At 48.3% G+C, this 13481-nt stretch overlaps 2 protein-coding genes across 4 annotated transcripts in view; both read left to right on the top strand.

Annotated features, from left to right (window-relative positions):
* The window catches only part of LOC146445545 (uncharacterized), an 18363-nt gene extending 16617 nt beyond the window's left edge, over window positions 1–1746 (top strand). Inside the window, 2 exon segments of the mRNA XM_085075965.1 lie at window positions 1518–1706; window positions 1708–1746. Coding sequence (XP_084932091.1) covers window positions 1530–1706; window positions 1708–1746 — 216 coding nt within the window. The 5' untranslated portion in view covers window positions 1518–1529.
* Window positions 1635–13481, top strand: BCL9 (BCL9 transcription coactivator). 3 transcript variants are annotated; one of them, XM_085075800.1, is made up of 7 exons: window positions 1635–1824; window positions 3409–3722; window positions 4624–4813; window positions 5286–5385; window positions 5792–8021; window positions 9681–9941; window positions 11289–13481. In XM_085075800.1, the coding sequence occupies exons 1-7, from the start codon at window positions 1772–1774 to the stop codon at window positions 12404–12406; spliced, it is 4266 nt and encodes a 1421-aa protein (XP_084931926.1). In that variant the 5' UTR covers window positions 1635–1771; the 3' UTR covers window positions 12407–13481. The 3 variants fall into 3 exon arrangements, with proteins under 3 accessions (XP_084931926.1, XP_084931936.1, XP_084931916.1); XM_085075810.1 differs by having other exon boundaries at window positions 3406–3722; window positions 11325–13481; XM_085075790.1 differs by having other exon boundaries at window positions 3406–3722.

The raw sequence follows: 13481 nt of genomic DNA, 5'->3' as shown, positions 1-13481 counted from the left end.
ATAGTAACAATAGTAATAGGGTAACTCCAACATTGTTCCCAAAATCAGTGGGATAACCAGGTAATACCCCCAGAGAGGCATGTGGGCCCTCTGGAGTGTGTGGTTCAGACTAGAGTTCATCTGATTATGCCTGATAAGAGGCTTTTAAAATGGGACATTTGTTGCAGAAACATTCCCCACATTAATAGGTTTGCGTAGCACAGTGGAGGTGAGAATAGGGAGTAGGATGACTTCTGTCTCATGAAGGAGGCATGTGGTGCAGAGGAAAATTTTTGGAGATGATGCAGAGCTTCATGCAACTGCTGCAGTGTAGATCACTATCATGCTAAAGTAGACTCACTAAAATGTGTAACAGCACAACTTCTCAACTGTACAAATTTGGGGAGCTGGAAAACTATGGTGCCCAACACTACAAGTTGCTGATAACTCTCCTTGGCCAGAGGTGGTCATAGAGTACCTGCGTTTCTTCATCCTCTGCTGGCAGCACATAAACAAGCCAATTTTTTGTTTTGAAATGCAGTTTGAACAGTAGTTTCTTCATAAAATTCGACGCTCTCATTCTAGTAAGGTTTGCTTTGTTTAATTTGGTATACATAGGAAGAAATGACTTATTTGGTGCTGAGAAGGAATATCGGGAATATTTACATTTGAATAATATTTAACTAGCAATGCTTAATACATTAACAATAAATCTTGGTTAGATTCTAAATTAAGTAGATTTGCATCTGAGTAGGTGAGATGAACAGGAGAGATTTTGTTGAAACATAAACAAGACAGAAATTTGTTCCAAAATAATTTAGCCCAAAGCACGTAAACAGTAATGTTCAATAGTTTCCACCTCCAGAAACAGCTTTATGTGCCTTATTGCCTGCGTCATGCATATTGTTTCTTAGAAAGAATCTGGAAAAGTGCTGCTTTTTTTGTGCCTTTTTTTTTTTCAAGCCTCAATAGTGACTAACCTTTAGTATTTTCAGAGTGATCACACATAGCTGGTAGCTTACAGGTGGTCAGGAAGGCATTTTATTTTATTTTATTTTTCTCCCTTTGTGTAACCCTTAGCACACATCATTGAACATATGTCTAGGTATATTGGACCAAGGAGACAAAAGATTTAAGCAGAGTTTATGTTCTTAAGAAATATCAGATTACAGCCTTTCACAGGGGAATTCTGGATAGCCAAATCATGTTGGGGATTTGTAATTTTGACTTTCTACTGACTTGCTGTGAGGTGTCTTTAAGTTGAGCATGGATGTGTAATCAAAGTGTTCAGATACAAAGTGCTTCCCTGTTTTATTGACTCCAGATTGATTTGCTTTGGACAAAGGGAAGATGGCCTCACTGCCTGCAAACTGAACCAGGGCTGCCTCTGGTGTGAAATACACATCTGTCTGAAGGCTCTCCTCCTGTGTCTTCTCGGGAATGGGGGAGGATCTGCCATGTATTGCTTCACACCAGACACATCTACTTGGAAAGTTCCTCACTGGTTTTCTGTTCTCTCCCTGTGGGGTGGTTTGCAGTGTGCCCTGGAGATGCGAGACTTCCCCTGGGCAGCAGGAAGCACGCGTCTAGAGAATGCTGGAGCTGCAGGAGGGAAGTGCCCAGTGCAAAAGCAGCGAGGAGCGAAGAGAAAAAAGGCAAGCAGGCAGCCAGCACTGAGAGAAGCGGGTGGTAGAAAGTGCTTCGACGCTGCCTCTGGCGGCACGCTCCCCAGAGGAACTTGACGAGAGCCCATCTGCGTGTGTGTGAGACTGTGAGCTCAGGATTTCTGTCAATGCATTCCAGTAACCCCAAAGTGAGGAACTCCCCGTCAGGCAACACACAGAGGTAAGGAGAAGAGCCTGCAGTCAGCTGCTCTGGGTTGGTGCATGTTGCCATCCCTGCTCTGCTGCCGGATTAGCCCAAGGACTGGTGCAATGTGGCTTCCTTGTCCCTCTCTGGGCTCCCATTGGACCTGCTGAGTACCTGAACTGTGGCTGTACAGTGCTGATGGTCCCCATGTTTGCAAGGCTCAGGATGAGCTGAAGGCTGTAAACCCACAAGGTGTGGATTCTTCATTCCTTGCGCCCTCCTCCCTTCCACCAGGTGCCTGGATAGGCTGTAGGAGAGTCAACATGCTGTTTCTATCTGGGTTTTTTCCCCTTCTTCTTCTTCTAATTATCTATTTCCTGAGGGGTAGCTGGGCAGCAGAAGGTCTCTCTGTCTGTACTTTCACACAAAATGCTTTCTCCGTATTATTGGCTTGAACAGCCTGGAGAACTGATCAGCTGAGCACTAAGATCCTCTGCATGAGTCACCTGCCAGTGCAGCAGGTCAGCATTTCCTCTCCACTAATTTGAAAGAGGAAGAATATGGAAGTAAAGCAGTGTCCAGGGACTTAGGATGGCTCTGATTGACAGCATTCTTGAGTTTGATTATTTACTCCTAGAGGTCATCTAGAGCTTAATGTTATTTCAGAGGGAATGCTTCTGAGTCAGATGTCTGTCCAAAGGAGGGAACAGCTTGTGTGACTCCCACAGTGAGGATGTTAGCAAACACTGCCCGTTGGAAGTGATAGGGATGGTGGGAAAACACAATGCAGAAGATCTGATAGCAATGGAGCAAGTGGAGGGTAAGGAGGGAAGGGATACCTAATGTCCGTAGAACCCAGATGAGCAAAATATTTTTAGGATGCAATTTGCTGGACGGAAGAGGAATGAAAGACTCTTGAGTCTCCTTTGGCAAATTGAGAAAGCCTCATCTGCCCCATTTTGCAGGAGTGTGCTTGGAGATGGTATCCTTCTCTTTCCTTATGCAGGGGCAGGTTGTAGCTGGTTTAATTGTTTTCACGGTCAGAGGTTTGTGTTCCTCTGGCAGCTCGCCCCAATGTATGACGAATGCTGCAGTAATGCTGGGTTTTCCTTGTGCTCCCTGTAGAACTGGATAGGGAGGTGCAAAGGAGGGGATGTGGGGGGTCTGCTCTGATCAGAGCTTCAGCACAGCTGGGGTCCGGGAGAATGGTGAGGTGAACTTCATTGTGCCCTGTTTGTTTACTCTGAGCTGGTCTTGGTGTGAGGTGCTTCTCCGTGCACATAGAAACCGTTGTCTTTATTGACAGAAGCGCCAGAGGTGGGTCCTCATGTGACAGCAGTTTCTGGGATCTGGCAGGTCTGTAGTTTGCTCTGGTGCCTTCTTGAGCAGTGAGATCCCATCTTGGATAATAACCCTTTCAGGGCATGTTCAAAAAAGCACCTGCATGACTCTAAGCTTGCAGGCATTTTTTATTTGTCAGCAATTGTCTTAGCTTGCAAAGGTGACAGTGGTTGTTTCTGCTTCACTCTAATCTGTTCCTACAAGGCTGAATGAATCCATGGTGTGATTTGTCACTTTTTCCTTTTTTTTTTTTTTTTTTTTTTTTCCTCTCCCCAGTAGCCCCAAATCAAAACAGGAGGTGATGGTCCGCCCCCCTACAGTGATGTCCCCGTCTGGCAACCCTCAGCTGGATTCCAAATTTTCCAACCAAGGCAAACAAGGGGGCTCCACCAGCCAATCCCAGCCCTCTCCCTGTGACCCCAAAAGTGGAGGTCACACCCCCAAAGTGCTCCCTGGCCCGGGTGGGAGTATGGGGCTGAAGAATGGGGCTGGAAATGGTGCCAAGGGGAAGGGGAAGAGAGAGAGGAGCATTTCGGCAGACTCCTTTGAACAGAGGGAAGCTGGGACTCCTAACGATGACCCGGAAATCAAAGGTGTGTTTGCTGGGATTTGTGTTCAATGCAGACAATCAGTCTGAATCCTCTGTGAGACTGAGAATTGCTATGTAACTGCTAGTGTAACATTTGTTTGTCTGGGGTTCTGTGAGTTCCTCTCAATGAAGTCTAAAGGTCTTGAAAGCAGGCAAAGAGGAGAGGTTGTCATAGCTGGCATTGGTAAATGTCTTGTTCACGCCTGGTTAGAGCCCAGACCTGACGCTGGTGGGAAAGTTCTTTGTAACTCTTAAACTCCCCCAGAGGATTTGAAAGTACAAATGCAACCTATTGGTCTCCTTCTGGCCTTTGGCCTTTCAGGAACTATTCTGTTGTAACAGGGCTTTTAAACAATATGCAAGTCTGTTTTGTCAACACAGATACATAACCCGTAGCACTCTGACTGGTAACACAAGCCAGAGAGTTGGGATTTCTGTGTTCTGTTCCTGCCTCCAACATTGCCTTTGTGAGGCAGTGCAAAAACCACAGACTACATGTTCAGTTGTCCATCTTTTTTTGTCCATTTGCGCGAAGGTGGTTGAGCAAAAAAAAAAAATTTTGCCAGGAGTGTTTTCTTGAGGCAGACATATTTATCTTTGTTCCTACATTAAAGTGTAGTTCTTCTGCTTTTCTACGTGGTCGTTAGAGAATTCTAAGAGAACAGTTCTGAGAACTGCCACTTTCCTTGGAAAGGGACAAGATGAGCTTTCTCCTAGTGTTGCTTGAAGGACACAGTGGCTTTAGAGGAAAGATGTGTGGTGTAATAGATGAATTGCCTTTAGTGGTGCTTGATGAAGAAGCAGGAAATTCCAGAGGAGGAAAAGCTCTGATCAGTTTCCAGAAATGATTTCCAAAGAGCTCCCAAGATAGTGATTCCCTTCTTTTCCCCTTTGTCCCTTTCCAGACTGCAATTCTGCTGATCATGTGAAGTCCCAGGAGTCTCAGCACACACCACACTCCATGACTCCTTCAAATGCTTCAGCCCCAAGGTCTTCCACACCTTCCCATGGTCTGACTGCCACTTTGGAGCCAGCAAGCGGGCAGAAGACTCCATCCAAAGTGGTTTACGTCTTTTCTACTGAGATGGCCAACAAGTAAGTAGGTAGATGCTTGAATGTCTTCTGGGAGCAGGAATTATATTTGTGCTCATATTTTTAAAGATTTTCAAGGGCACTTTCTGCATCAAGTAGCAAAATACCATTACTTGTTTTGGGGATGCTGATGGGGCTGGAGTGGAGAATGTCCCTACCTTTTTTTCCTCTGAGAAGTAATTGTTTGCTTCTCTGAGGTATGGGGATATTTTTTTTTTTTTGCAAATGCTGGTAGATATTGTTTTGCAATCCATGCAATGAATAGCAGCCAGGATGGCTTAAACTGGGACACGAACCCTGAATGCTGATGAGTTGGTAGATGTAAGCATTTTTCTTTTGCTACTCATCTAGAGTGAAATATGGATGGTTAAGTCTTTCTCCCTTCTGCCAGCTGAAAGATAGAAGGGAGGCCAGTTAAGAAAAACTGATTCTTGGCTTCAACTGGATATGTGCATCTGCCTGTCTGTCTTTGCAGGGCTGCAGAAGCTGTGCTGAAGGGACAGGTGGAAACCATTGTGTCCTTTCATATCCAGAACATCTCAAACAGCAAGGCGGAACGAAACACTGTACCCTTGGTAGGGAATACCTGCATGGGGGTGGGAAGGGGAAATGGTAAAAGTGCCTGTGTGTGATTCAGAGAGATGGATGATTATATACACTGAAATAAGTTTTAGGAGGACAGACAGTTGTTGTTTAGATAGTCTATGAAAAAATGTCTTGGGTTATCCAAAGAAGACTTTTGGTCTTGCAATATTTCCAACGCATTGCTCGTGCACAGAAGAAAGGGGTCCCTGCAGTAATGCCTTAAGCACAATAGGTTTCTGCATGGCCAAGAGGCTGTTCTGTAATTGCTGCATGAAGGCTACCCTTCCCTGCAAATTTTGGGCTGGTGGGGTTGAGACTGGGCATTTTGTTTGCACTGCTGCTTATGCAACGTGGCTGTAAGAAGAGCAAGTGACTGAGTGTGGCTTTCTCTTGCAGAACCCCCAGATCACTGCACTTCGGACTGAACCCAAGCCCCTGCCGCAGCCCCCACCCCCTGCTGCCCAGGACCAGAACCCTCCCCCAAATGCCAAAATGCAGCCGACTCCACCTGTGTCAGCGCCGGTATCCAAACCCACTGGCCCCCCATGTCCCATAGATCAGGACAGTCCCAGCGTGGAAAGCAAAGTGATGTCTGTGGGCAGCCCTGCCAACTCTACCCCGTTGCAGACAGAAGGATTTGGGCAGAGTTCAACCCCCAACAATCGAGCAGTTAGCCCGGTTTCCCAAGGTAGCAATAGCTCTGCTGCGGACCCCAAAGGTCCTCCCCAGCAGGTGTCTGGTGGAGACCCATCCAGTTTGGGTGAGAATCCTGATGGACTGTCACAGGAGCAGCTGGAGCACCGAGAGCGCTCGTTGCAGACCCTGAGAGACATCCAGCGCATGCTCTTTCCTGACGAGAAGGAGTTTGCGGGAGGGCAAAGTGGGGGGCCACCCCCGAATGCTGGGGTGCTGGATGGTCCCCAAAAGAAACCTGAAGGGCCGATACAGGCTATGATGGCTCAATCCCAAAGTTTAGGCAAAGGGTCGGGGTCTCGGACAGATGGAGGGGCTCCGTTTGGCCCTCAAGGACACAGGGACATGCCTTTTTCCCCAGATGAAATGGGGCCACCACCAATGAACTCCCAGTCAGGAGCCATAGGCCCAGACCACCTGGACCATATGACTCCTGAACAGGTGGCCTGGCTCAAGCTGCAGCAGGAGTTTTACGAGGAGAAGAGAAGGAAGCAAGAGCAGGTGGTTGTGCAGCAGTGTTCCCTGCAGGACATGATGGTCCACCAGCACGGGCCTCGTGGGGTGGTCCGAGGTCCTCCCCCTCCCTACCAGATGACCCCTGGTGAGGGCTGGGGACCTGGGGGTCCGGAACCCTTCCCTGAAGGCATGAACATGTCACACTCTCTGCCCCCCAGGGGCATGGCCCCTCATCCCAACGTGCCCGGGGGCCAGATGCGCCTGCCTGGTTTTGCAGGAATGATGAACCCTGACATGGAAGGCCCCAATGTCCCGAATCCCGCCTCACGGCCTGGGCTTTCGGGAGTTAATTGGCCAGATGATGTGCCAAAAATCCCAGATGGCCGAAACTTCCCTCCTGGTCAGGGTGTCTTCAGCGGCCCTGGCCGAGGGGAGCGGTTCCCCAATCCGCAGGGCCTGCCCGAGGAGCTCTATCAGCAGCAGCTGGCTGAGAAACAGATGGGCCTCCCTCCTGGTCTGAACATGGAAGGCATCAGGCCCGGCATGGAGATCAACAGAATGATGCCCTCACAGCGACACATGGAGCCTGGGAACAACCCCATCTTCCCTCGCATGCCCGTAGAAGGACCGATGAGCCCCTCTAGGGGGGACTTCCCAAAAGGAATACCCCCTCAAATGGCTTCTAGCAGGGAGCTGGAGTTCGGGATGGGCCCTGGCGGCATGAAGGGGGACATGGGCATGAATGTCAGCATGGGCTCCAACCCACCCCTGGTCCCTCAGAAGCTGAGGGAGGCAGGAGTTGGGCCGGAAGAGATGATGAAGCTGCGCCCTGGCGTCCCGGAGATGCTATCCTCTCAGCAGAAAATGGTGCCGCTGCCGTTTGGGGAGCACCCGCAGCAGGAGTATGGCATGGGTCCCAGGCCTTTCCTTCCCATGTCTCAGGGCCCAGGAGTCGGTCTCCGGAATCTCAGAGAACAGATTGGGCCTGACCAAAGGACTAACAACCGGCTCAGCCACATGCCGCCACTACCTCTCAATCCCACCAGTAACCCGAATAGCCTCAACACTGCTCCCCCTGCGCAGCGCAGCCTCGGCCGCAAGCCCTTGGATATCTCTGCAGCTGGTCAGGTGCATTCGCCGGGAATCAACCCCCTGAAGTCTCCCACCATGCGCCAGGTCCAGTCTCCCATGATGGGGTCTCCCTCGGGGAACCTCAAGTCCCCTCAGACGCCCTCCCAGCTGGCAGGAATGCTCGCGGGCCCCACTGCCGCAGCTGCCGCTGCCTCCATTAAGTCCCCCCCTGTCTTGGGGTCTGCTGCTGCTTCTCCTGTCCACCTCAAGTCTCCGTCTCTCCCCGCACCTTCTCCTGGATGGACTTCATCTCCAAAGCCTCCTTTGCAGAGCCCTGGGATTCCCCCGAACCATAAGGCGTCTCTAACCATGTCTTCTCCAGCCATGATGGGGAACGTGGAGTCGGGTGAGTGCCACCTCCACTAGCCAGATTTGGTGCTTTGGTTCATGTCAGGTCATCTGAGATGTGCAGCAAGGGGAGGGAGGAGGGCTCTTACTACAGGACAGGAGCTGGATGGCCCTTTCCCCATTTGAGGAGAGCTGTGCCGAGGGTCTGGTGGGTGGCAAGTGGAGGGTGAGGGCTTCTCCTGTGGTATTTGTAGTTTTGCACCATGCCTCCCATGTGTAGAGCTGAGGGCTGTTCACTTGGGGATTTAAAAGCAAAAGGAGGGGGCCAAGAGGTGTGAAAAGATGGGGAGGACTGATGGGAGAAATCTCTCCTTGGAGGGGTCTTTGACTGTTCTTTCATAGCTCATAGTCATTGTAGCTTAACGGAGAAGATCTGTTGATGATATTAAAGCACTTTGGTATAAAAGGTTCTTGCAAAGACATGCTGAGCAGTTAATCAGCCATGTATATAGGCATGGGTCAGGAATGGCTGGTCCGTTCTAGGCTTACATTGCAGACTGGAAATTATGATTCAGTTGTTCAGGTTTTGAGCATTTTGGAGTGATCTAACCACCTCTGTACATAAAAATTGGTTGCGTGCTGAGCTGTGCCGTGCTATGCCTGGGACCTCGGGGTTCAGGTGCTGGCACACCTCTGCCCTCACCTTCCCAAAGCTCACCCGCCCTTCCGTTCAGGCTTCCACATCCCTGGGCGGCCTTCCCGCCCGGGAAATTCTCCTGGCTGGGAAAGAGGAGCCCTTTGCCCACGTTGCCCTCTAGTGCTGCCGCGGGTAACAGCGGGGACCGCGACTCGGATGTGTCTGTGGGGCCGGCGGCTCAGGGAGGCACCTAAGTGCTTTAGTCTGTGCCATACATAGTGCTTAATGAATGCTTTTACATGCAGCTCTTCCAAAGCATGGATCTTTTGGCGTTGCAGGATGTTTGTGTTCCCTATTCTCCTTTCCTTTTTTGGTTGGGAGGGGCTGAGAAACGTGCAGAGAATTTTCAGTGAGAGGACAGCTTCAGTTTAGCATCTTTCCTTCATGTTGGTTAGAGTGGCATAAAATTCATCAGTGAAGAACAAAGGAGATTGCTCTCACAAAATTAGAAGTAACTTAACTGTGCTTTCAAAGGATAGCATTGAGCTAGGAGGTGCAGAGAATGCTTCTTTCACTGGAATAAGCAGCTAATATCTCTATATGAAACATGAAATGTAAACAAGGAGTTTTACTTGTAGCCTGTCAGAAATGTGCTTGCATGTCTCAGCGTAATATCTGCTACAGCTTTCCTTGTGCTGCCTGTGTCTTTTTTGATTATAGATTTTGATTTTTATGGCTAGCTCTGATACCTAAGTCTGTCTTCAGTGTGTGGAGATTGAATAGTAAGATTTTCAGACTAAACTAGTATATCTTCATGTGGATAGTTCTAGTTAGAAGTGTTATCCAAGATAGTTCTAGTTAGAAGTGTTATCCAGTAGCATAACAGATGTTACTCAGCTTGACCAATAGGCTTATTTTTCTGGTTGCCTTTCATACTCTGACTGCATCAGTCATGTGAAGTCTTGCAATAAAAAAGATTTCTAGTTTTTGAGATTTCTAGGGGAAAGGAGTTGGATTTAAGGAAAACAGTAAGAAGGAGAAAAAATTAAACTGTCTCTTTCTCTATTCTTTTTTTCTAAGGTGGTCCACCTCCTTCTACAGTCAGCCAGTCTGCTCCTGTGACTCTCCCTGGAAATCTTCCCTCTAGCAGTCCTTACACAATGCCTCCAGAGCCAACCCTCTCCCAGAATCCCCTCTCCATTATGATGTCCAGGATGTCCAAATTTGCCATGCCCAGCTCTACCCCGCTCTATCATGATGCCATCAAAACTGTGGCCAGCTCGGATGACGACTCCCCTCCAGCACGCTCCCCAAACTTGCCACCTATGAACAGCGTACCAGGTAAGAAAATCAAAGAAACTTTAGCACAAGGTACCAGGCAATACAAGTGAGGGTGATTTTATGGAAACTTCATCAAATGAAGATAGTGAGATGGGAAAAGACTTGAGGAATATGTAGCCATGGGTTGTTTTTTGAGGAAGCAGTTACAATTCTCTGAAATGTAGAGGTGGAAATTCTCCTTGCAACTGTTTTTTTCTGTCCAGAAAGTGCATTCTTCAGAAAATTTCTAACATGGAAAACACTTATGTATGGGAGAGATTTTCCCTCAGCCAGACTGGAATTACTTGTGTGAACGAAGGCTGCTCATAGGATTAAGGGTCAGGTCTACAATGTGTTATCCAGAGGAAACTATCTCCCCTGTCTTAAGGCAGTGCCATAGAAGCTCCACTGTTTTTGGGGGGGATTTGTTTGTTTGTTTTTTTGACACTGAATTCATCTGCACTCTTCCTGGGTTTTGCAGATTGCCTTTTTAATGGAGGAGAGTGTTAGAGAGCTTTCTGAAAACATAGACCTTTTCATGTCGAGAGTGTGTAATGGCAGGTGACCTCAGCCAGGACTGAGGGAAACTGTCCTGGTACCGACCTAAAAGAGTTAAAGTAAAATAAAACTTTGCTCTTTTGGGCTGTCTTGTGGGTGAGCATGTTTAGATGAGAAATCTAGTCCCTGCTGACAACTTAGTTTTTGTGGGTACATATTTAATACAAAAGTAGGCTGTAGTCCCTCCTCCCAATTGAATTAATGGTTGAAAGGGGGGATGAGTGGATGTTTCATGAGAGTGGCAATTTGTAATGAATTCTTGATGAGTTTACCTGTAGCTTTGTCATGTGTTTCACACTGTAACGATCAGAGTGGCTGAATAGAGCTGGGAGAAGCTGGCTAATTGAATAAGTTCATGATGCTAACTCATTAACCTCATTGATCACTGCCTCTTAGCCTTACGAGGATTACCTGATTTATCACTGCTGAGTTTTGAAAGGAGTTTTGGTCACTTCCCAGCGGACAAGTGTCCATATGCTGATAATCTGTCACAGACATGTTTGTTACTGCCTGTGTCATCCAGACTGCCAGGGAGGTAGTAAAGGTGTGGTTTGGATTGAGATCTGACTTACAGAGCAGGCTTTAGTCATTGCTTTATAGGGCAGTGACAAGTTTAGGGAGGCATCTGTTCAGGTGACACCAAATTTCTGGTTAAAATAATACTTTTCAGAGCTACTGCTGATGTTTTTTTTACTAGCACTTGTTTTCTTTTCTGTGTGTGCAGACTGAAAAACTTGCAAAAAGCTCTCTGATAGCTTTATTGATTATTACTGGCTGTTGTCTAAATGTAGTTCCTTATTTCTTCCCTAGGAATGGGCATTAATTCTCAGAATCCTCGAATTTCAGGTCCAAACCCAGTGGGTCCAATGCCAACCCTTAGCCCAATGGGAATGACCCAGCCTCTTTCCCATAACAACCAGATGCCCTCTCCAAATGCTATGGGACCCAATATACCTCCTCACGGGGTCCCCGTGGGACCCGGCCTGATGTCACACAACCCAATGATGGGGCATGGTTCCCAGGAGTCTCCAATGGTACCTCAAGGACGCCTGGGCTTCCCGCAGGGGTTCCCTCCCGTGCAGTCCCCTCCACAGCAGGTGCCATTTCCACACAACGGGCCCAGCGGTGGACAAGGTAACTTCCCAGCGGGAATGGGCTTCCACGGAGAAGGACCTCTGGGTCGTCCTACCAACCTGCCCCAAAGTTCGACAGATCCAGCACTTTGCAAGACTGGAGGCCCTGGCGGTCCAGACTCCTTCACTGTTCTGGGAAACAACATGCCTTCGGTTTTCACCGATCCAGAGCTGCAGGAGGTGATCCGTCCCGGAGCCACGGGAATACCCGAGTTTGACCTGTCCAGGATTATCCCATCGGAGAAGCCTAGCCAGACACTACAATATTTCCCTCGTGGGGAGGTGCCGGGCCGCAAGCAGCCACAGGGTCCCGGGCCTGGCTTCTCCCACATGCAGGGGATGATAGGAGAGCAGACCCCAAGGATGGGACTAACATTGCCCGGCATGGGGGGCCCCGGGCCGGTGGGAACTCCGGATATCCCTCTCGGGACGGCTCCGTCCATGCCCGGCCACAACCCGATGAGGCCGCCGGCCTTCCTGCAGCAGGGCATGATGGGGCCGCACCACCGCATGATGTCACCAGCACAGCCCGCCATGCCCGGCCAGCCCGCGCTCATGAGCAACCCCGTGGCCGCCGTGGGCATGATCCCGGGCAAGGACCGAGCCCCCGCGGGGCTCTACAGCCACCCGGGCCCCGTGGGGTCACCTGGGATGATGATGTCAATGCAGGGCATGATGGGACCCCAACAAAACATCATGATTCCCCCCCAGATGAGGCCCCGAGGTATGGCTGCTGATGTTGGCATGGGAGGATTTAGCCAAGGCCCTGGAAACCCAGGGAACATGATGTTTTAAGCTGCTACCATAAGACTGGATGTTCTGATCCTTGTCAAGATGAGATTCCGAGTCCTGAGGGCTTTTTTGGGAGCTTCAGGAGTACAGTTTGGCCATGCAATAGGTGAAAAGAGACCAGAGGATGCTTTGGGAAATCTCGAATGTATGGAATTACCTGAAAAAAAAAATATTCATTTTAACAGGTTGTTTTTTTTTTAAGATTTATTTTTTAAAAATTATTTTTGTGGACTTGGGTATCCCGTGACGGCACCTGCTTTGAGAATCTGTAGCTGTATTTTGAGAATTGCCATTTGTCACAAGTTGCACCATTCTCTGTATGTTTACGTCCTTTGGACTGGCTTCTCCCAGGACTCTCGGTTATTTTTGGGGTTTTTTGTGTACTGTACTATATTGTAAAAGGGATTTTAGCAGAGACTTTAGTCTTTGGGGTGAGAGGAGAATGGGATTCTAGGCTGTTTACTTTAGGTGGAGAATCCATCTTCAGAACTTCGGACTATTTTCCTTCAACTCCAATGTATAGAAAAACCAAACTACGACCTCAGAGCAGAGTATTAATGAAAAGCACAAAAAGGAACTTAAGTTCAGTGAGGGGAATCTTTTAAAAGAAATAAATAATAAGTTAAGGACATATTTTTCAAATTATGGCGTGCTGTCCAGCACCTTCTGTCTCTCCCTCCCACTCTTTATTAAATAGGCTTCTCTCTCTCTCCGTCCCCTTCTGTCTCCTCCTATGGCAGCTGCAATACATTGTGTTATTTTGGGGAGTAAATCTAGGAGAGCCTCTCCTCACGTGGGGACTCTTCCCACTTTTAGGAAGGGGCTGGACTTGGACACTGTTACATCCTACAGTAGTCTCTCTCACTGTTTCCTATTCTCCTTTTCTTAGAAACCCCAAGTGATTTTATTAATGTGGGAGTGGAACAGACACTAAAAGTTATCCAGGATTTTTTTTTGTGGTTATTTTTTTTTCCTCCCCAGCGTAAAACGTTCTGTGTAACCTCCATTAAATTTGGTACAAAACCACTCGCCAGGGCTGTGGTGTCAGAAAAATAAAATATATTGTTTCTTACAAAAA

The sequence above is a fragment of the Lichenostomus cassidix genome, chromosome 1, assembly GCF_008360975.1.
Source record: "Lichenostomus cassidix isolate B80296 chromosome 1, HeHo_3.0, whole genome shotgun sequence".
Classification (NCBI taxonomy): Eukaryota; Metazoa; Chordata; class Aves; order Passeriformes; family Meliphagidae; genus Lichenostomus; species Lichenostomus cassidix.
The sequence above is the reverse complement of the archived record's forward strand: the minus strand, read 5'-3'. Positions and strand labels throughout refer to the sequence as shown.